Here is a 23,295-nt window from a genome sequence, read left to right as displayed (position 1 = left end):
TCAAGATGTAGCAGCTCTTTAATCTCTTTTCTTACACTCAGAGTCTTGGTTTGGTTTGGTCTGAGACAGTATCTCACTTTCTAGGCTGGCCTGAACTCAAGGCAATTCTTAGCGCTAGAATTACAGGTGTGAGTTACACTAGAACCTTTAAAACCAGGTAAAAAGAGCATCAGAATTAATATAACTAGTACCTATGAATAATACATATTAGTAATTCACATTCCTAAGGTATATTTTCCCATCGTTTGATGTATGTAATTAATTCTGCCGCCCCCTCCCCCCCCTTTTTTTTTTGTTTTTGTTTTTGAAGACAGGGTTTCTCTGTATAGCCGTGGCTGTCCTGGAACTCAGAGATCCTCCTGCTTCGACCTCCCTCCCTAGTGCTGGCATTAAAGGTGTGTGCCACTATTAAATTTAAAAGCTGTAAAAAGCATTATCCTTGGCTGGGCGTGGTGGTGTATGCCTCTAATCTCAGCACTCAGGCAGGCAGAGGCAGGTGGATCTTTAAGTTTAAGGCTAGCCTGGTCTACAAAGCAAGTCAAGGACAGCCAGGACTACAAGAAAAGCCCTGTATCAGCTGGGTGTGGTGGCGCACGCCTTTAATCCCAGCACTTGGGAGGCAGAGGCAGGCGGATCGCTGTGAGTTCGAGGCCAGCCTGGTCTACAAAGTGAGTCCAGGATGGCCAAGGCTACACAGAGAAACCCTGTCTCGAAAAACCAAAAAAAAGAAAAAAAAGAAAAAACAAAAAACAAAAAAATAAAAAGATTCTGTCTGTGGTAGCTCTCATCTGTCATTCCAGAGCTCAGGAGGTTAAGCAGGAGACTGCCATGAGTTCCAGGCCAGCTTGGGCTATATAGAACATTCCAGCCCATGGCTGGCAAGCTCCTTGGCTCAGGGAGAGCCTACTACTGTTTTGCTAAATTGGACACAATGTCAAACTGCTTTCTAAATATTTAACATTATACCCCTCTCAACCTCCGTCAGAGAAGCCCTTTGCAGTGAGCAGTGGTTAATGCAAAAGAAACTCATTGGTCAAAGCGCTGAGAATAAGTGACTGCTGGATGTTCAGCCCTAAATGGGCACTTGTATATTACACACATTCACAGTCAGAAAGAGGGGGTGGAAAGAATGTAAGAGACAAAGGCTGGAGAGGACTTCTGGGAACGACATAGGCACTGTGCTCATGAACCCACAGCAGCTGTGTTTACCTGCACAAGATCAAAGCCACCAACATTCCAGCATAGATGGGAGAGGAGAGTCAGTTTTCCTCAGGAGTGCAGCCATTGGTAAAGTACCCTTGCTCCTGTAAATAACCCTAAGCCCCAGAACATGTAAGCAACCCTAATTAAACTTGGTGTATTGCAAACCAAAACAAAAACTGAAAATGATGGAAAGGAATAATCCCAGCACAAAGGAGATAGGGGCAATTGGATCTCTGAGTTCAAGGCCAGCCTGTCTACAGAGAAGCTTCAGGATAGCCTGGGCTACATAGATCCTTTTTCAAAAGAACAAAACACAACAACAATATTTTTTTAAAGACATGGAATTAGATGTGGGATATATTGTAAAGAAGAAGCGTTCCAGAGGGAGAAGGAGGGTTATAAAAGTGAGGAATGGGGAGTTGGAAGTGGTCAGAATACACTTAGGAGGCAGAGGCAGGAAGACCAGAAAGACTGCAATCAATCATCAGGCTGTGCAGGACCTTGGAGACCTTCTAAAGAATTTGTCTTTTTGTTTGTTTGTTTGTTTGTTTTTTGAGACAGGGTTTCTCTGTGTAGCCTTGGCTGTCCTGGTCTCACTTTGTAGACCAGGCTGGCCTTGAACTCACAGCGATCCGCCTGCCTCTGCCTCCTGAGTGCTGGGATTAAAGGCGTGCGCCACCACGCCAAGCTTCACTTTCAGATATTAAGAGATCTGGTTCAGAACTGTCTTCTAGTTGCCTTCACCTACCCTTCCTATCCAGTAAATGGTCAGTAATTTTGCTGGTAGTGTTAAGTGTACTCTGGATCACGTATTGTTTCGCCTATGGACTTAGTTATAGTAATACACACGATGTGACTAAGTATAAAGAGGACAGGTGTAAAAACTATTTTGAAAAAGAACTAGATTAGCTGGTGATTCAGTGTAAGGCAATCTGTAATTTTTGTTTTTTGTTTTGTTTTTTGAGGCAGGATTTCTCTGTGTAGCCCTAGCCCTGGCTGTCCTGGAACTCTGTAGACCAGGCTGGCCTCAATCTCAGAAATCCACCTGCCTCTGACTCCTGAGTGCTGGGATTAAAGGCGTGCACCACCACTACCTGGTGACCATCTGTATTTCCAAATTCCTGTCTGCTATTCCACTCTCTCCCTTATGTTTGCTAGTCCCTCTGAAAACAGTACTCATTCAATGTCTGGTTTATGCATTGCTTGTTCTAGAAATCCCTTACCAACTTTCTCATTGCACAGAGAGAATTCTGCAGGCGGCTTATTTGTTAGTTTATTGAAGACAGGGTTCTCTACAGCTTTGGCTGGCCTTGAACCTACAGTGACCCTCCTTCCTCAGCCTCCAAAGTTGTGGGTTTATAATTCTGCAATCTTTTGTGCTCATTAATGTTGGTCATGTAGCATAGTCCTGGTCACATTATTAATCTATGTGCCCTGCTCTGTTTATTTTTTCAGTGTTGGGCCTTGAACCCAGTGTCCACTGCCTGCCAAACATATGTTCTTTCACTTTAGCACTAGTTGTATCTTTATTAAGTGCAAAGAACTTAACATAGGCTATTGTGACCAGAACAGTAAAGGACAACATGACAAAAAATGAAGTTCGAAAAAGGACTTATTTTTAAGAAAAATTATTTGGTTGTATATTATCAAACATATAGAATATTTTGTGCCTATCAATGCTGAAGGTAAGGCTTGGTGTATTTGCCTCACTCCCTTATTTTAAAGCCTCAGGTTTGCAGATAATGTTTGTCTATGTTTCACGTGAACTAGCATAGGCACCCTGGAGATTAAAGCAGCGTAAAGAATAACAGTAGTAGTTTCCTATAAAAATATGCTATGCGGTTTGGAGAGATAACTGAATGGAAGAACATGAATGTAGCATATGAAAGGCCCCAGGGTCAAACACCAATACCAAAGCAAAAGCAGAAAAGTGGAGTCTGGAGAAGTGGCCCAGTGGTTATAAACCCTTGGCAGCTCTTCCTGAGGACCTGGGTTCAACTCCCAGCATCCACATGATGGCTGACAACCACATGTAAGTTCATTTCTAAGGGATCCTATGTCCTCTTTCAGCCTCCGTGGGCACTGTACTCACATGGTAAGCAGACACACATGCAGGTAAAACACTAACACACATAAAATTTTAGAAAACATAAATGTTGCATCTTTAAACAGAGCTGAATCCCCATATTTCTGTTGCTCCTGCTTTAATGGTAATGATGAAACTTTTCTGAGTTAGTTTTTGAATAGTAAAATACTGGAAAGTCACTTCAGAACTTCTTGGGGCACCTGGCTTTTAGATATGATTAGTAGCTATATGTCTGGCTTTTAGGTGTGATTAGTAGCTATATGTCTGGCTTTTTAAAGAATGCCTCATCTGCCCCCTTCAAAGTGTTGTGACAGTGTTTCCCTCTACCTTGTCAAACTGACATTTTGTTTTTAAAATGTCAGAAGCATTTTTGTATTAAAATTGCTTTTTGGTACATGTTACTTAGAAACAAATAACAATAACAAAAACCAAACAACTTTAGCCATGGTATTGCACACTTTTAATCCCAGAGGCAGGTGGATCTCTGTGAGTTTAAGGCCAATCTAATCTATGTAGTGAGTTTGGCCCACTCAGGGTTACACAATGAGACCATGTCTTTATTTTTAAAAAAAAGAAAGAAGGAAAGGAAAGGGAGTTTAGGATGGATGGAAGAAAGAAAGTTGATTTCTTTTGTTTGAAAAGTGGAAACACTGATCATTATCTACATAAACTGTAGCATAAACACCTGGAGCCAAGACCAGCTCCTTGTGTGTGTGTGTCTCTCTTGAAGAATGCCTGGCTGAGTTTTTATGACTAGACCACCAAGTGACTCCAACCTTATGTAGACTGTAGGGAAATTTTTTGGTTAACAGAGGTCACTGTAAGAAATGAGCAACGGGGCTGGAGAGATGGCTTAGAGGTTAAGAGCACTGTCTGCTCTTCCAAAGGCCCTGAGTTAAATTCCCAGCCACCATATTGTAGCTCACAACCAACTGTAATGAGATCTGGTGCCTTCTTCTGGTGTGCAAGCACACATCCAGGTAGAAAATACTGTATAGGTTAAAAAAAAAAAAAAGAGCATCAGCTAAGGTGGTGAAAGACTGACCCTACTCTTGGTAATACAGTGGCTCCGTCTCCATTGTCTTGTTAAATGCATCCCCTAGTTAGTTCATACTCTGCTAAGAACAGAAAACAAATACAGACTTTCTTACTGGTCAAATGTGTATGTGACCAATATTTCATATCTATCTACCCATCCATTCAGTAGGGGCTTTTGTTGTTGGTAGTGGTTTAAAAATTTTTATTACTAATTTTTATGTGTATGAGTGTTTTACCTGCATGTATGTCTGTGTACCACATGTCTGGTGCCTTCCTGCACGTATATCTGTGCATCACATGTGTGTGATGTCTATAGAAGCCAGAAAAGGATGTCAGGTACCCTGGGACTGGAGTTACAGACAGTTGTGAGTGCTGGGAATCGAACTTGGGTCCTCTGGAAGAGTAGGCAGTGCTTTTAACTATTGAGACATTTCTCCTGTGTGCACCTCCTACCTTTTTTAAAATAGGAAATCGTTGTGTAGCCCAAAGAAGCTTCCAGCTTGCAATCCTCCTACCTCAACATCCTGAGTGCTAGGATTACAAGACGCTGCCACCATAACTAGTAATATATTTTCTTTATATTGTTTGCCCTCTGACATTATCAAAGGCTTTTAGAGTTAACCTTAAGATTCACAACAAACTGTTGGATAAATATTTGTTCCTTCCTCTAGGTTGTGGTGGCGCATGCCTTTAATCTTAGTTCTCAGGAGGCAAAGGCAGGAAGATCTCTGAGTTTGAAGCCAGCCTGGTCTACAGAGCTAGTTTCAGGACAGCCAGGTTTACATAGTGAGACCATCTCAAAAAAACAAAAACAAAAACAAAAACAAAAACAAAAAATTACATCCTTTAAAGAATCTATAAATCTTAAATTGGGAATTTCATCAATAAACAAGGCAAAATCATAATCGCTTCTACACTCCCCTACATCAGTACCCTATTTTTGTTCATAGTTCATCAGACTTGCTTTAAATAAAAAAAAAGGTTTATTATTATGTGCATAGTGTTCTGTCTGCATGTACACTTACAGGCCATAAGAGGACATCAGATCACATTGTAGATGGTTGTGAACCACCATGTGATTGCTGGGAATTGAACTCAGGACCTTTGGAAGAGCAGGTGGTGCTTTTAGCCACTGAGCCATCTCTCCAGCCCTAAATTTTTAAAATTACATTTATTTTCTCTTCCTTTCTTGCTCCCTCCCTCTCTCCCTCTTCTTTCCTTCTCTCCCCTTCTCCTTCCTCCTCCTTCTTTTTCTCTTTATCTCTGTGTATGTGTGCTCAGTGCACAACAATATAATGTGGAGGTCAGAGGGCAATGTGATGGAGACAGTTCTTGCCTTCCACGGAGAACTAAACTCAGATCATCACACTTAGCAGCAAGCCTTTACCCACTGATACATTCCCTGCCCCCAGCTCTGTACAGTGATTGGCAAAGCACATTTCCTGCATACATTCCAGATTCCTAGTGAGATGTCAAGACCTAGAATATAGAGCATGCTCCATTGATGCCTACAGGGACTGGCCTAAAACACAATGTTTTCTTAAAAGCTTCTGCCACAGCTTATTTTCACTGCTAAAAGCAGGATTTTATCAAAGGTCAATAGAATATAATAGGTAAGAATTCAGGCTCCAGTCACAAGACTGGGATTCAAATATTATGCTATCAATCTTAGACAAATTAACATAAGCCTTATTTGCCAAGTGGAAATAACAATACTTAACCTTCAGTGGTAGTGAATATTAAGTGTATTATGAATGAAAGGAGTTTTCTATATTGCCTGGGGGCACTCAGGTAGCCAATAAACATTACCTATTCTGAGGATCAAAGAATGTAAAAGTAAAAGGAGCCTGGGAGATAGGAGAGGGGTGTCAAATAGCAACTCTTACTTTATAGTTGAGCTATCGATCAGCCCTATGCATTGTTAAATATGAGTGTGATAACAAAGAGTGTGCTTGGAGATGTTGAAAAGCAACTATACTGGTTTTCTAGCTAATAAACACTGAGTAAACACTTAGATCTCAACAAAATTGATATGCAAATAAATTATGCACACCACAATAAGGCTTTTTTTTTTTTTTTTTTTTGGTTTTTCGAGACAGGGTTTCTCTGTGTAGCCTTGACTGTCCTGGACTCACTTTGTAGACCAGGCTGGCCTCGAACTCACAGCGATCCGCCTGCCTCTGCCTCCCGAGTGCTGGGATTAAAGGCGTGCGCCACCACGCCCAGCTAAACACAATAAGGCTTTCAAAGACCAAATGACATGGGGAAATGATTTATACTAAATAATAAAAAGCTACCTTGGCTAAAATATGGTCTAATTTAGTTAGAAATAGAAAAGTATATAGAAGAAACCAGTAGTTGGATGGTGATTACAAGTAAATTTATTTTCTTCTTGAAAACATTTTTAAATAAAACATTTCATAGAAACCCTTCAATCCCTAATACTTGGAGCTCATAGCGTATTGAGTTTCAGTTTAAGTTATGTTAAGTTTTTGTGGTTGTTGTTTTTGTTTTTGGTGTGTGTGTGTGTGTGTGTGTGTGTGTGTGTGTGTGTGTATGGGCTACCACAAAACAGGTATAGACAAGAGGATAAAAAGTGGTAACTTGAAGGGGAAAAACTTTCAATAGGAATTTAACTCACTTATGTAACTTATGCATCCTTGCCTGTGAGGACTCACTAGATAAGTAAATAACATGCATTAGTCTAATTCTACTTTACCATTAAATCATACCTTGAGAATAGCTATTATCTTGAAAAGGATCACCTATCATGTCCATTGATAATGAATTGTGTAATTCCTGAGAATGTTTTTCCATTAGCTCTACTGTGTCATTGGATGAAGATGACGATGAAGACAGTCCCAATCTTACATATCTTCCTTTTTTACCACACAGTGAACAATCTACTGGTGTGGCAGTCGGTCCCCGGGGCAGATGGACTTCATCTCTGTTGTAGTTCCTAACAGCACCACTGTGATGCACAGAACGTTCTCGTTGCCAGATGTAATGGGTTGGTGCAATAGCCATAACCTATAATGAAAAGGTTATTTTGTGAATTTAAAAACATTTTAAAATTGAGTAAGGTACAGAAATTGAACCTCAAGAACAGCTTTTTCTAATCCTGAAACTAAAACAATTACATTACCTAAAAAAGAAAAGGAAAAAAAAAAAAGACTTAGTCATGGTGGCTCATGCTTTTAATTCCAGCTGGGGAGGCAGAAGCAGGTGGACCTGTGAGTTTGAAGCCAGCTTGGTCTACATAACCTCTTGCATATGATTCTTCACTTGTCAATAAACCGCTGATTGGCCTATAGCTGAGGCAGGAAATATGAGGGAGAAGTTCTGGTAGAAGGAGCGAGTGCTGGGATAGAATGAAGCAAGGGGAAATTTGCCCTGGGACACAGAGGAGGACAGACACATGAAACCTGAGCAGAGGTAACCAGCCATGGCAGAGCTTAGAGTAAAAAGGATGTTACTGATGAGCAGGTCAGGGAACACGCCTAGCTATACTGGCCTAGGCTATTGTAAATATACTTAAGGACCCAAAGTCATTATTTCTGGGAACGAGGGCATGGGTGAAAAACAAAGGTTACAGAAAGCCTCCTTCTTCACTACAGAGTGAGTTTCAGGACAACGAGGGCTATACAGAGAAACTGTCCTGAAGTGGGTAATATTAATATAGTTAATTAATATAATTAATATTAATATAACAAAATTAATAGTTTACGCTATTGTATTGGTGGGGATTGAATCCAATGTCTTGTGCAAATTAGGCAGGCACTATACCACTGAGCTAGATCTCCATCCCAAGATTTTATTACTTTCATTTTATTTTTTCGAGACAAGGTTTCTCTGTGCACCACTGGCTGTCCTGGACTCACTTTGTAGATCAGGCTGGCCTTGAACTCACAGAGATCCGCCTGCCTCTGTCTCTTGAATGTTGGGATTACAGGTGTGCGTGGCTGTGCCCAGCTTATTGTTTTTATTTTTAAAGACTGTTTTTTCCTCAGCACTTCTGTATCTTTATTTTCCATGTCCAGAATATTATCTCCTTCTGTCTTAGCACTACTTTTTTCCTGAAGACTCAGCAAAAGTCCCACTTTTAAAAATTTCTAGTTTGCATGTTTCTTTGACTTACTGTTAGTGCTGTCTTAAGAGTTTTACCATGAAAATGTCTAGTGCTAAGATACATATTTTTAATGCCATATGAAAGCATTTGAAGCTATTGGCATTACCAGGTTGGCATCATGGTCTAGTGAGAAGAGCATAGAGAAACAGGAAGCGATAGTAAACTGTTATTTTTGTAATGTGAGCAGTAGCATAGTATATTTACATGCTAGCCCAGCTAGAAAAATACAAATTAAAAATATCTACATGTTTATTCTATAAGTACATGTATAATTAGAATGTTGATATAATAACAGCAGCAAACTAAGCCTGTCCCGGGATCAAGAGCTTGATTTAGTTCTTAGTTCTTAGGTTTAGGACCTTGGGCAAATTAGCTAACTTTCTAGGTTCTGGGGTATCCTATTTATTTATTTATTTATTTATTATACAGAGGGCACCAGATCTCATTATAGATCATTGTGAGCCACCATGTGGTTGCTGAGAATTGAACTTAGGATCTTTGGAAGAAAAGACAGTGCTCTTAACCTCTGAGCCATCTCTCCAGCCCTGGAGTATCTTTTATATACAATTGCCAAGTGCTAAATCAGATTCCATGAAAGAGGTTTCTCTGAAACATTGGTAGCAGTTGACCTACTAGAAACAATTTCCTCCTTTAAAAATAATTTATCATTAGGGATATTTTGTTTTGGTGACTTTTGTAAAAATGAAAACTGGGTAGTGTTTTTCTCTTTTCACTTTTCTATGAGCCCAAGACAGGATGGATAGCAGTAAGGGTAAAAAGCCCTGACACTGCAGTTGGAGTGCCTATGTTTCAGCACTGGCATCAGTCTTACTGACTGTATGTCCTTAGAGAAGTTATATGCCCCCTCTGTGCTTTATTAGTTCCCTGATATGGTATGACCTAGATGGCTCTTTTGTTTGTTTGTTTTTGTTTTTTGTTTTTGTGTTTTGGATTTTTGAGACAGGGTCTCTCTGTGTAGCTTTGGCTGTGTTTGACTCGCTTTGTAGACCAGGCTGGCCTTAAACTTGTAGAGATCTGCCTGCCTCTGCCTCCCCGAGTGCTGACCTAGATGGCTCTTACAAATGGTTTTTGAGGGACTGGAGAAATGGCTCAGCGGTTAAGAGCACTGTCTGCTCTTCCAGAGGTCCTGAGTTCAATTCCCAGCAACCACATGATAGCTCAGACCCATTTATAATTAGACCTGATGCCCTCTTCTGGCATGTTGTTGTACATGCAGATACAGCATTCATATACATTAAAAAAAAAAAAAAAAAGAAAAGAAAAGAATGGCTCTGAGAGGTACTTCATATGCAGTAATTAGAAAAAGCCATGCCTGACAGGCTTTCAAAGACAGCTAAGGTGGCCGGGCGGTGGTGGCGCACGCCTTTAATCCCAGCACTCGGGAGGCAGAGGCAGGCAGATCACTGTGAGTTCGAGGCCAGCCTGGTCTACAAAGTGAGTCCAGGACAGCCAAGGCTAACAGAGAAACCCTGTCTCGAAAAACAAACAAACAAACAAAAACCCCAAAACAAAGACAGCTAAGGTTATTTTCACCTTGAGTCTTTATTAAATTTAACATAATTTTATTATAGTGACATAAGATCCTTTTCATGCAAGTGTATAATGTACTTTAAGCATACCCCCCATATCATGCTAGCCTCACACTTTTTGCTCCTTACCATCCCTATTAATTCCTTATACTTTTGCTTCTTTTACTTTCTTTTAAAATTTATTATCATCTCATCATTATCATTATTACTCCCGCACGAGGTGGCTTGTCTTCTAGTAGATTAACCTCACCTGTTCTCATAAGACTGTTCCCCATCCCACACTTGGGATCAGAACAAAAACAGGTTTCTCTCTCCTTCAATGATGCCATAGCAACTACACCAAAGCAGCATAAAGAAGCTTTCCCTGCAAGCAACTGCCCTCCTCTATGATACATGAAAGGCACTGAGATGGACTCTCTCTCACTGGAGAGGCACCCTCTCTAATCTGTGAACCAGTCTAGAAATTAAGTCATCACCAATGTAAATGAATTCCACTTCAAAGGAACTATGCCTAAAAAGGTAATAATGTAAGAAGCCAAGATTATAGTCAGTGGGGAAATAAGTCTTCATTCTTTCTAGAGAGAGAGGAAGGTAGGAAGGGAGAGGGAGAGACTAGAAAGATCATCATTTTATTTGCATATAGTTATGGTCCATCTTTCTTCAAACAAGTATTTAAGGGAACTGAACACAAAACTAAGGGGTGGGAGCAGGAGAGACGGTTCAGCTGTTAAGAGCACTTGTTGCTTTTGCAGAGGACCTCTGTTGGGTTCCTAGCACACACATGGTAACTAACAACCATCTATATCTCTAGTTCCAGACTGTCTAATGCTTTCTTCTGATGTGGGCACCAGGCACACATGTGGTGCACACATATACGTGCAGATATACATTCATAAATATAAGTCTAAAAAACATTCACTGGAAATAAACTGGAACCAAACAGAAAGTTGAGGTAAATTGAGAAAAAAAAAAACAGATACAGAGAAATGAAATTTAATGCAGTCAATATGGTTATAGACAATAGCTTTGCAAACATGATTTTAAAAAATGGGCCAGGAGCCAGGTGGTGGTGGTGCATGCCTTTAATTCCAGCACTCAGGAGGCTGAGGCAGGCGGATCTCTGCGAGTTTGAGGCCAGCCTGGTCTACAGATGATTCCAGGACAGTAAAGGCTACACACATAGAAATCCTATCTCAAAAAAACTTTAAAAAGGGGGGGACGGGTGCAGAAATGTTGGCACATGCTTTTTAATCTCAGCACTCAGGAGGCAGAGCCAGGAGGATCTCTGAGTTATAGGCCAGCTTGGTCTACGTAGTGAGTTCTAGGACAGCCAAGGCTATGTAGAGACTCTGTCTAAAAATAGAGAGAGAGAGAGAGAGAGAGAGAGAGAGAGAGAGAGAGAGAGAGAGAGAGAGAGAGAGAGAATTACAAAACCCAATACTACCTAAAAGAGGAGTGTATGTTGTTTAACAGTATTAACAGAAAGACAATTCATAATTTTTTTAATGCCATAAGAGATGTTGGGTTTTTATTTTTATTATTACTTTATCCACTTTCTTTCTTTTTTTGTTTTTTTGTTTTTTTGCTATCATTTATTTGGTTTTGGTTTTGGACTGGACTTAAATCAGGAATGGTACTTAAGAGACTGAAGAATATTCAGTATGGATGAGTTCAGCATCACAGTACATTGTTCATAGTCAAATATAATGCAGTTCACAGATTTATGCTTATTTCATATACAATTCATAATTTAATGACACTTTTTTAAAATCTGAAAAATGGAAAGAATAGTTTTGCTTCTTAATCACCAAGATAAGATACAAATGAATTTTTTAACTACTGAGTTTATATGGAGGCTATATGTTATGTCACGATCCCTCCAGTGGAGTCTGTGTGACAAATACTGCACAACCCGAGGTTAAAAACTAGCTATACACCTACTGCCTGCCTCTGGCAGGATGGAATTTTAGAGTGGATTTATTTGTCTCATATGCAAATAAAAATGGTTTCTTCCTATCTATATATGTGTAGCCAATTAATTATAAAAGGGAGATTAAGATCTCGAGAGTTATTTTAAAAAATACAAAAAATAATTATTCCTTATAATAAAGAACAGTTGGATACCCGTTTACAAACATATGGTAATTGGGGAATTACTTTATCATATTATATAGGTCAAATAAAATTTCATATACCTCAACATCCTATATTAAAATTTGTAAAAGAGACAAACATTATTTTTCCTTCAAAAATTACAAAGGATCCTATAACAGGAGCCCTTTTGGTTTTTACTGACGGATCCTAAAATGGAATTTCAACAATATATATTAAAGATAGAACCCCAATTTAAAAAGGTCACAACAAATTTCTGCTCAACACGCAGAGATTATTGCAGTCATCACTGCTCTAAAAATTTACATAAAATATTTAACCTTTATACAGATTCAAAATATATAGTTCATATTTTTCCAGACATTAAAACTGCCTTATTATCTGGAAACTCAAAAATGATTCTGCTGTTACAGAAATTACAAAAGTTGTTACAGGAATAATAATAAAAAAAAGATCTACATTAGACATATTAGGGGACATACTAAGCTACCAGAACCATTATCTTTAAACAATCATATGACAGATATGCTCACTAAAAACATACTATTACAAGACTGTTAAAACAGGCTATTGATAGTCATGCTCTGCATCATCAAAATACTTTAACTTAAAAAAGAAAAAGTTTAATCACCGGGGAACAAGCTAGACAAATTTAAAAAATTGTAAACAATGCCCTGATGTTTATCATCCACTAAAGATGGGAGTTAATCCTAGGGGACTGAAGGCTCAAATCCTGTGACAGATGGATGTTACCCATATCCCTGAATTTGAAAAACTGACTCATGTACATGTGACAATGGACACTTAGTCACACGCAATAATGGCTACAGCTAGAACTGGTGAAGTTGTAAAGGTGTGATTCAACATCTTTTAACTTGTTTTTCTATTTTGGGACTACCAAAAAACAAACAAACAAACAAACAAACAAACAAAAAACCTGACAATGGCCCAGCTTATACCTCACAAACTCTTTATAAGTTCTGTGCACAATGAAAAATTAAACATACAACAGGTATTCCCTATAATCCACACAGTCAGACATTTATTGAAAAGATTCAACAGAATATAAAAATACAGCTTCAAAAACATAAGGGAAATGATCATTACTATTCCTCACATCAATTACTTAACCATGCCATATTTACTATTAATCATCTCAACACGGGTGATAAAGGTCTGGCTCCCATACAGAAACATTAGGTACTTCTCCAATCTACTGCTATGCCTGTGGTAATATGCTAAGATTTTTTTAACCGGCACCTGGAAAGGGCCAGATATCTTAATCACCTTGGGAGGAGGATTTGCTTGTGTATTTCCACTAAATGAAAAATCACCCATCAGGATCCCAGACTGCTTGGTCAGACCTTTCAATCAAAAGGCCTTTGTCCAAGAGAGGAAAAAAAAAAAAAAAAAAAAAGAAAGAAAGAAAAGAAAAAAACTTCAGACAGCAATATCACAGATGAAGAATCTCAGTCTCCACCAGTCTCAGACTGACTCTTTACTGCCTACGGGTCAACCTCCGACTTGGGGTCAGATCCAGACTTTCACCGCTCATGCCCTACAGACCTCTACTGCCCGGGGAAAACCCCTACACCAAAACATATATTCTTAGCAATGCTTGCTGTTCTTGCTCTACATACTGGGCTTATGGTCCTCATCCCCCTCTGCTTCATCCCGTGGGCTGGGGGAGGAGTCACATATTCGAGTCATGACTAGTGATACTCAAATCTTGGCAAGATCTTTAGATTTTGGCTCACACTGACACCTGTAATTACCTATTAAAAAATGTCAAACACTGGCCCTGTCTGTGTAGCATTATTAGCCCATGCCCCAACAGGATGCCTGCCTATAAGCTATCGCACTTTCCAGGCTGATGCCCCAGATTTTTCACCACGGCCTGTGACTTTGTCATCCACTTATGGGAGGTTCAGAAAACGACTTATGTGAAAACTTAGGCTTATAACTTTAGGCTATTACAATTATAATGAAAGTTACTCTGTACCTCCTTTCCCAATGCCATTAAAAAGCTGTGTGCAAGAATATAGCGAGGACAAAACTTGGTATTTTCTACCAAAACAGGATTCTAGTCCTTTGTGGCTACAGTGTGGTTATGATCATACTGAAACATCTACTCATGTTCCTATTAACTCAGATATAAAAATTTTATTATTCTATTGTATCTCCTGATCTTGACTATCACCATCAGCTCACTTATAAATTTTATATTTGTTTACTATGATCCTCCACCTGCGCCTATACAAATATAAAGCTCTACAGGCTAGATAAAACCTGTTTATGTTAGTTATTCTACAGATAAAAAGATTCTTTTTTCCCCCTGGGTTATTTAGGCTGTTTATAACAACTAACATGCCTCTATTAAGGAAACCAAACAAACACATACTACACCTATTGCTATTAGAGCTTGTGTTGGATATCCATATGCTATTTTGATAGGACAATCTCAAAATTTACAAATCATTAATGTAAAAATATTTTTATATACATTGTTCTGAATGTATTCTTGCTAATTGTGTAAAGCCTTCTTTAGACATATCTCATTCTGTCATGATGCTTTTGAAAAGACCAAAATATGCTGTGCTGCCAATAGACCTTTAAAAAGGTCTATGGTTTGATAAAAAAAAGCTCTATAAACTTTAGAAAGTGTTAATGAACTCATTAGGCCTAAGAGATTTGTTGCTGTTCTTAGTCTAGAAATTAGTGCTTTGATAGCTATCCTTACAGCCTTTACAACGTCAAGTATTACATTGGTTTCAAAAGTACAAACTACTCATTTTGTTAATAACTTAAATAGAAATGTTTCCCAGGCCCTCACTGAACCACAAATTATAGATAAAAAGTTAAAAACAAAGATGAATGCTCTGGAGGATATGGTTTTGGCACTTAGAGATAAAATAAAAAATATCAACATTCAGTTATCTACCCGATGCCATACAAGTTTTAAATATGTGTGTGTTACACCTCTTCCTTATAATAAAAGTATGAATTGAAATCTTACTAAGAATCATTTATTAGAAATTTTAAAAAATAATGGTCTTACTCAGGACATACAAACTCTTCAAAGACAGATTACTGCTATTAGCCATGCTCACATAGATTCTCTTAAAATAAAAGATCTAGCTAAATCATTGGGAATGTGACTTGCCAACTTAAGTTCCAACAACTGGCTATATTGGTTAATTTCTATTAGTGTCCTGGCTGGAGTTATATTTCTACTTTTACTGTGCCTTCCTTGTGTTCTTGAACTAGTTTTCATGTCTATTTCTACAGCCAAATGAAAAACTTACAAGCCACAATTAAAAAAGAAAAAACTGTCACGATCCCTCCAGTGGAGTCTGTGTGACAAATACTGCACAACCCGAGGTGATGACCCCTATCCAGGGATAGCCTCCTGGAATGGGGCTGATGTTCCTGCCAGGAGTGACTGATTGCAGCCTTCTTTTCTCTCATTGTGTTGGAATATTCTGTCCCTATTCTTTCTCCTAACTTAACTCTCATATCAGGACTTTTCAGGCATGACAACGTTGCTATGAGACAGCCCTAACTTGGGACTACAGCCAGGGACCATTCAGGCCTGGAGTAGTTCTTCTCCACTTCCACTTATTAAAAGAAACATGGCTGAGAATTAGTTAATCATTAATTAATAATTTATATTATTGTTTGCAAAGAAATAAAGTGTTTCAGAAAGCTCCAGATAGTGGCGCTCAGATATTAGAAAGGAGAACTAAAGAAAAAACTGTCTTGGCACATAGGTGTTAGGCATAAGTTCCGTTTATGGGAGAACATTGACCCTTGACAAAGAGGGCATATGCATACTGATACCAAGCCAATAACTTAAAAGTGATGATGACTTTACTTTGTATTCTGTACCCTGTATTGTTTCATTTAAACTTGTAATTCAAAATATGACAACACTATTACTTTGCATTTTGTGCTTGTACTGTGTATGCCTGATTGCTCGCTGACTTCCGTAAATCTACTCTGTAAGGAATGTAACCACAACCCCGCCTGTTTCAAAATATATGTATAAAAATTTAGACTGCTTGCCTGCAAAATACACTCAGATTCAAACACTACCTCTGGGTTTGTCTCTGTTTGTCACTTGCCTATCTTTGCCCATCAACACTTGGAGAACTCCCGTTTCCAAGGACTTACACTTAACTGAGACAGTCCATGACAATGTTATAGAGAGAACAGAACAGCAGGAAATCATTACAGGCCAGTCAAGTTGTGGCTCTGCTACTTCTTTGTATGCTCTTAAGCAAATCAAATGTCCTTGGGTCGTCAGTTTCATCAGCTATAAAGGAAAAAGGCCTCTATCCTCAGAGGTATCTTTGTGAGGATAAACAATGCATACTGAGTTACTGTGCTGTCTTAGTTCCTTTCCTATTGCTGTGATAAAAAGCCGTGACGAAGACTGCTCATAAAAGAAAGCATTCAGTTTGGGGCTCACAGTTGCAGAGAGACAGATTTGATGACCATCACGGCAGCAGGCAGATAGGAAAGGTGCTGGAGCTCACACCTTGGTCCACTAGCATGAGGCAGAGAGGGCTAACTGGGAATGACATTGGTTTTTGAAACCTCAAAGCCCAGGGCAGTGTCACATGTCCTCCAAAAAGGCCACACCCCCTAATCCTTCCCAACCAGCTCTACCAACTGTGGACTAGTATTCAAACTTATGAGCCTGTGGGGCCATACTAATTCAAGCCACCACAGATACTCTGTAAACACATACTACTATGATAAGCACATTGGTAGCTACTATTCCAGTTTGAGTTCATTTTAGAATATAGGACTAAAGAATTGTTTTGACTGACAGTGTGCTATTACTAGATTTCAGTTACAAACGTATAGCATACCTAATTTCTAACATCATATCTTACTGATTAGCCTTCAAGTATTTACACCTGCATGGGTTCAAAAGCCAGACAAAACTCCAGTATTCAGAGGAAAAGGTAGACACAAGGTCCCATCCCCAACCAAAAGGATCCTTTCAGCTGATGCTTGCTGGAAGAGAGGGGGTCATTTTTCTCCAGTTGAGTGTCATTGGGTGTGTTAGCTACACTCTAGGGCTGCCATTGCGAATGACAAGTCCAAAGATCCCATGGTGTGAATATACTGGCTTGATTGTGAGCAGTAAGAAGGCTAACATAGCTCAAATGTTAGAAAATAACATGATGGATAAGCAATGTCAGGAGATATGGACCATGGTAAGATCAATCTTGCTTCATACCCTAAATGAACTGGGAGGCTACTGGGAGCTTTTGAAAATAAGAGTCATGAAAAAGACTTTCTTGCTACAGGGACTGAAGAGATGGTTCAGTGGTTCTCTTACCCACTTATTGCTCTTCTAGGGGACCTGAGTTTGATTCGCAGCACTTGCATGATGGCTCACAATAGTCTATAACTCCAGTCCCAGGAGTTTTGATGCCCTCTTCTGAACTCTGTGAGCACCAGGAATGCATGTGGTATAGACAGACATGCAGGTAAAATACCTGTACATATAACAGTTTAAAAAAAAAAACTTACTGTAGCCAGGCAGTGATGGTCCACACCCTTAATCCCAGCACTCAAGAGGCAGAGGCAGGTGGATCTCTGAGTTTTAGGCCAGCCTGGTCAACAGAGTGAGTCCGGGACAGCCATAGCTGCACAGAGAAATCCTGTCTCGAAAAACCAAAAAACTGAAACAACCCCCCCCCACCAAAAAAAAGTTTACTACAGGGAGGCTTAATAAATAATTACTTTCACAGTTACACCAAGGACAGCCTGTAGGGGAGAAAGATTATGAAACTCTTTGTTGCTTTTTGTTTTTTGGTACTAGGGATTGAGCCCAGGGTTTTGTATATGCTTAGCAAACATTCCACACTCAAGAGAGACTATTTGCAAAGTTACAACAACAATTGAGGCAACCAGTGATAAAAAGCTAGTGGTAGAAATGTTAAACAGTAGGGTACTGGATTTTTAAATTAAAAATTTTTGCCTGCATGTATGCCTGCACCATTGTGTGCCTAGTGTCTAGTGCATACATAGGTCAGAACAGGGCATGAGATCCCCAGCAACTGCAGTTAGACAGTTGTGAGATGCCATCAAACTGAACTAATGTCCTCTAGAAGAGCAGCTCTTGCTTTTAACCATGAGTCATCTCTCCAACCCACTGAATAGTTTTTGAAGGCAAGGATACAAGGGGGAGGGAAAATGCAAAGGTAACAGTTTTGTGATATGAACAACTAGTATGATAGAGCTGCTTTTTATTAATATATGGAAGACTGTAAAGAAGCAAGTTTGTTGGTCTGTATGTAGGAATCAGGAATACAATTTTACACATGTCAAGTTTAAGGTTTTAGTCAGACAATGGAATAAGCAAGCAATCTGATATGCAGATCTGGACTTAGGAGAGACCTTCACTTAGATCTCATGTTAAAGTCTTCTAGATTTTTTTTTATGTGTATGTGTACCTGCACATGCCTGTAGGGACCAGAAGAGTGTGTCAGATCCCTAGGAGTTGAAGTTGAACCTGGTAGTGAGCTGACAGATATGGGTACCAGGAACTGCACTCTGGTCTTCTGGATGACTAGGAAGTGCATTTTGTTTGTTTGTTTTGGGGGGATGTTGAGACAGAGTTTCTCTGTGTAACTTTGGCTGTCCTGGACTCACTTTTTAGACGAGGCTGGCCTTGAACTTACAGAGACCCACCTGCCTTTGCCTCCCAAGTGCTGAGATCAAAGGCATGAACCACCATGCCTGGCTAGGAGGTGATTCTAATCATCTCTCCAGTCTCTCAAAGTTAATGTATCAAGAAAGAACAAGATCACTTACTAAGTTAATTCCGATAGAGGTCAGAATAGGTTCCAGGACTGAACTCTTGGGCACCCTCATAAGGCTGATGAGATGAAAGGGAACTGACAAAATGAGTGGAAAACCCCTCAACCTCGATATTTGGAAAACCCCATGAACACAGTGTGTCAGAGAAACAAGTATGCCAAGGGTTGCTAAGGTGAGACTAACCTACTAAAAACTAAAAACTAAAAGCTAACCTACATTTTGGCAACATAGTTATCAGGAGGCTTTGACAAAGTTCTGTTGAACAAGAGAGGGAAGGCTTTATATAATAGTTGCAAAGAGAATGGAAGAGAACAGAACAGAAGCAGAGTAGCATGTGCTTGGAAAAAATTAGAGTGTTCAAATATGGCCCTCTGTCACAAGGTTGGAAAATAGCTATACAGATTGTCATTTCTTTCTTTTTGAGACAGGGTTTCACTATGCAGTTCAGGTTGATCTTGAATTTAAGATCCTCCTGCCTCAGCCTTCTGAGAACTGAGATTACAGGAATGGACCACAACATTGACCCAAACAGATATAAAAATTAGTTGCAGGATTCTTTCAATACCCTGTAACTGTATTGAGTTGTTTGAATGACAATACATTGAATTTAGAGGCCTCATATATACAACTTTTTATCTTCTCCTGTTGAACTTAACTTTGTAGAGTCTTTGCTTGCTATATTATCTTTCTGTTATTTTCTGTCCTCTGTTATTTCTGAATCCTTGCATTTCCTTGAAGAGTTAAGAATCCTAATTAGTAAATATGCATAGGTGTATCTTATTTCATTAAAAAAGAATTAACAAGGTTAGTTCTGGGGAAAATTTTGGGACGTGCAGCTACAGTCTATACTCAAGTTTGAAGTGAATCCATCAGTTTGGGATCCTTTGTACTATGGTTATTTAACAGGGTACGATTTAGTTACAGAATTATCTACCCTACATTTCTCACATTTCTAAAATAGTAATACAAGCGTTTACAATAATTGTTGCTTCCACTTAATTTCACTTTAGATTTTTTGTTTAAAATACCAATATAAAACATTTGGTTAAAACAACTTATTTATAAATTAAATTATTTATATTAATAAAATATGACATTAAGAAAACAATGTGAGCCGGGCGTGGTGGCACATGCCTTTAATCCCAGCACTCGGGAGGCAGAGGCAGGTGGATCACTGTGAATTCAAGACCAGCCTGGTCTACAAAGTGAGTCCAGGACAGCCAAGGCTACACAGAGAAACCCTGTCTCGAAAAACCAAACCAAAACAAAACAGAAAACAATGTGTTGGGCATGGTGGTGCATACCTTTAGTCCCATCTATCAGGAGACAAAGGCAGTCTGATCTCTGAGCTAGCCTAGTCTACATAGAGTTCCAGGACAGCCAGGGCTATAGAGAGAAACCCTGTTTCAAATGAAATTTAAGACAAATTAAATTTTAAAAAGAAAATAATATATTTTTAAAAACTTGTATCTGTAGCCGGGCGTGGTGGCGCATGCCTTTAATCCCAGCACTCGGGAGGCAGAGGCGGGCGGATCACTGTGAGTTCGAGGCCAGCCTGGTCGACAAAGTGAGTCCAGGACAGCCAAGGCTACAGAGAGACCCTGTCTCGAAAAACCAAAAAAAAAAAAAAAAAAAAAAAAAAACCTTGTATCTGCATGTATTTTGTGCTTAATTTATTCCCATCAATTTTTGCTAAATTTATGTCATCAGTTTTTGCTTCTTCCGTTTCTTCTGGGATATCTTTTTCTTCTGTGCAACCTCCTCTTCTGGCTTCGGGAACAATTTGTTCCTTTTCAGTGACGATCATCTCAGTGTGGCAGGGGGAGCTCATGTATGGGTTAATCTGGCCATGGGCTCTGTAAGTTTGTGGGCGCACATCTTAGGTGCTTTGTCCAATACTACATTCAATGACTAGAGAGTCTACATCTAAACCCTCAATACAGCATTATTCTTTGTGTTTGTAAGCATGTGCAGCAAAATAGTCAGCATTCTTTCCTGCCGCCGACCCTGCCCCACTTTTGGCCTGGCGCACTTCCTGCCTCCACCATTACAGTGCCTGAATGGCACACACTGCTTCTTTAAAGTGACATCTTTCAGATACTCGGTGGCTTTCGGATATACACACCCTTGATAACCTGGGCCGCTTCCTGAGTGTTCTTAAAGTGAACACGAAGATTCGAACCTCTTGATTTGCATGATCTTGTAGGGCTTTCCGGGTCAAGAGAGTAATGAACCATCTTCAGAGGTTTCCTCTGGCTGCTTATAGGAAGATGTAACACGAGGGATACTGGGAGAATTCATGAGACCTCCACCTCTAGCAAAACAATGTATTCTTTGTGAAAAGAGGTATATATAAATAAATGTTTATATATATGTTTATATATATAAATGTTGGCTTCAATGTTGGAAACTTGAAAATTCATATATTTTAGTGGAAAATATTATTCAACTCTAGTTTTATAATAATCCTTTTTTTTTTTTGGTTTTTCAAGACAGGGTTTCTCTGTGTAGCTTTGGCTGTCCTGGATCTCACTCTGTAGATTAGGCTGGCCTCAAACTCACAGAGATCCGCCTGCCTCTGCCTCTCGAGTGCTGGGATTAAGGTTGTTCACTACCACTGTTCGACATTTTATAATAATCTCAAATAAGATGTGTTAGTATGCCCACAAACCCTTTGCTATTACACTGGTGATCTCTTAGACAGGAGGGGACACTACAAAAAGAATAGTATACAAATACTCTGTTCTAAACAGTGGAAATTACAATTTTTAATAAATCTGATAAATTCAAACAGAAACAGAATATACAAGTTGCACTCATAATAATGAGTTAATGATCTCCATACATGTACTAAGAGAGAGACAGAAATAGAAAGAGATCACTAAAGACAAAGTGGGTAAGAGGACATAATGGCATGGTACACTTTTATCCTAAAACTGAAGAGGACAAAATAGGACTATGACTTATAAGCCAGGCTGAGCTACTTGTGGGAATCTATGCCCAAATAAAGAAGCAAAGCAAAACAAAACCAAAAATAAATAAATAAACCAAGGATAATTAGATAAACAAAGACTACAAAAAGTGGTTTTAAAGCCTTACCTCTTCACAGCATCGCCTGCTTACAATAGCCCTATAGTCAATTCTGTCCCAGAGCTGGTCCCTTAGCTTTAAGAAATTAGGGAATGATTTTCTCCAGTTTTTCCCTAAAGCCCATGGGAAAATTTCATATTTGGCTTCTTCTTCATCTTCTTCAACTGTATTAGCCAGATATCTAACAAAGTGGATCAACAGCCCAAAAAAGAAACAGTAAGGACAAGAACAATAGACAATAAAAAATATGAATGATTTACAATACATAAAGGATATTTATATCTAAAATATATAACAAAAATAATGATACAGTGAGTCTTATACCTTGTTGCACCTTCTATGAGTTTCTGTATTCCTGTAAATGTTGACCTTTGTTCTGGGGTGCAAGTAAGTTAACTTGAAATAATCTCTCTTGAGGCTTTTCTAACTTTTTGTTTTGTTTTGGTTTGGTTTTTCAAGACAGGGTTTCTCTGTGTATCCTTGGTTGTCCTAGCCTTGCTTTGTAGTCCAGGCTGGCCTTGAACTCAGTGATCCACTGCCTCTGCCTCCCAAGTGCTGGGATTAAAGGTGTGTGCCACCACACCTGGCTCTTAACTTTTTAGATGAATCTGTAAGCAATGTTCAGTCTGGACCTAATCAGCCTCCCTGCCCTGACACCTTTTGGACTATTCCCTTACACTCTTGGAACTGTGGCTTTTTACTCTGGCTGAGAACAGGCACTGTTTATGGTTCTCTAGAAATGATTATAAGGCATTCTCTTTTCTTATCTGTCTTTGGGGCTATCTTCAGACCACTCCCTCATACACATTTGGAAGTCAGTATTTTGCCAAATACTTGAGGGGGAACAGGCATATAAAGAAGCAGAAAAACACAAACCATGATAAGGAGAATTAATCAATCAATCAAAGCCAACCCAAAACTGATACATTAAAGGATATCAAACAGCCATAGCTATTTTTAAATATAATTTATTTTTACCTTATGTTAATTGGCAATTTGCCTTCATGCATGTCTGTATGAGGACATCATATCCCCTAAAACTGGAGTTACAGGCAGAGGTGAGCTGCCTTACAGATGCTGGGAATTGAACCTGGGTCCTCTGGAAGAGCAGCCAGTACTCTTAACTCCTGAACCATCTCTCCAGCCCCCTTGCTATAACTATTCTATATGCTCAAAGAAGTAGATAAATTGGAACTGTACTTAAGAGGCAAAAACTACAATGTATAGGATGAAAACCACTGAACTAG

General features: G+C 39.2%; 1 protein-coding gene and 1 pseudogene across 13 annotated transcripts in view; both read right to left on the bottom strand.

Moving 5' to 3' along the window:
- The window catches only part of SPDYA (speedy/RINGO cell cycle regulator family member A), a 43,870-nt gene that overhangs the window by 2,525 nt on the left and 18,050 nt on the right, over positions 1-23,295 (bottom strand). For all 12 annotated transcript variants that reach the window (XM_084792774.1, XM_084792781.1, XM_084792771.1 and 9 more), the window contains 2 exons: positions 22,058-22,229; positions 7,060-7,357 (listed from right to left, as the gene is read on the bottom strand). In XM_084792774.1, coding sequence (XP_084648900.1) covers positions 7,060-7,357; positions 22,058-22,229 — 470 coding nt within the window. The remainder of the gene's footprint in view (positions 1-7,059; positions 7,358-22,057; positions 22,230-23,295) is intronic.
- On the bottom strand, positions 20,657-21,289 carry LOC311603419 (large ribosomal subunit protein uL22-like; annotated as a pseudogene). The gene has a single exon. The product of its transcript is annotated as a large ribosomal subunit protein uL22-like (transcript).

This window comes from Acomys minous (genome assembly GCF_964271855.1).
Source record: "Acomys minous genome assembly, chromosome: 8".
Classification (NCBI taxonomy): Eukaryota; Metazoa; Chordata; class Mammalia; order Rodentia; family Muridae; genus Acomys; species Acomys minous.
Note: the sequence above shows the minus strand (reverse complement) of the source record. Positions and strands in the feature narration are given on the sequence as shown.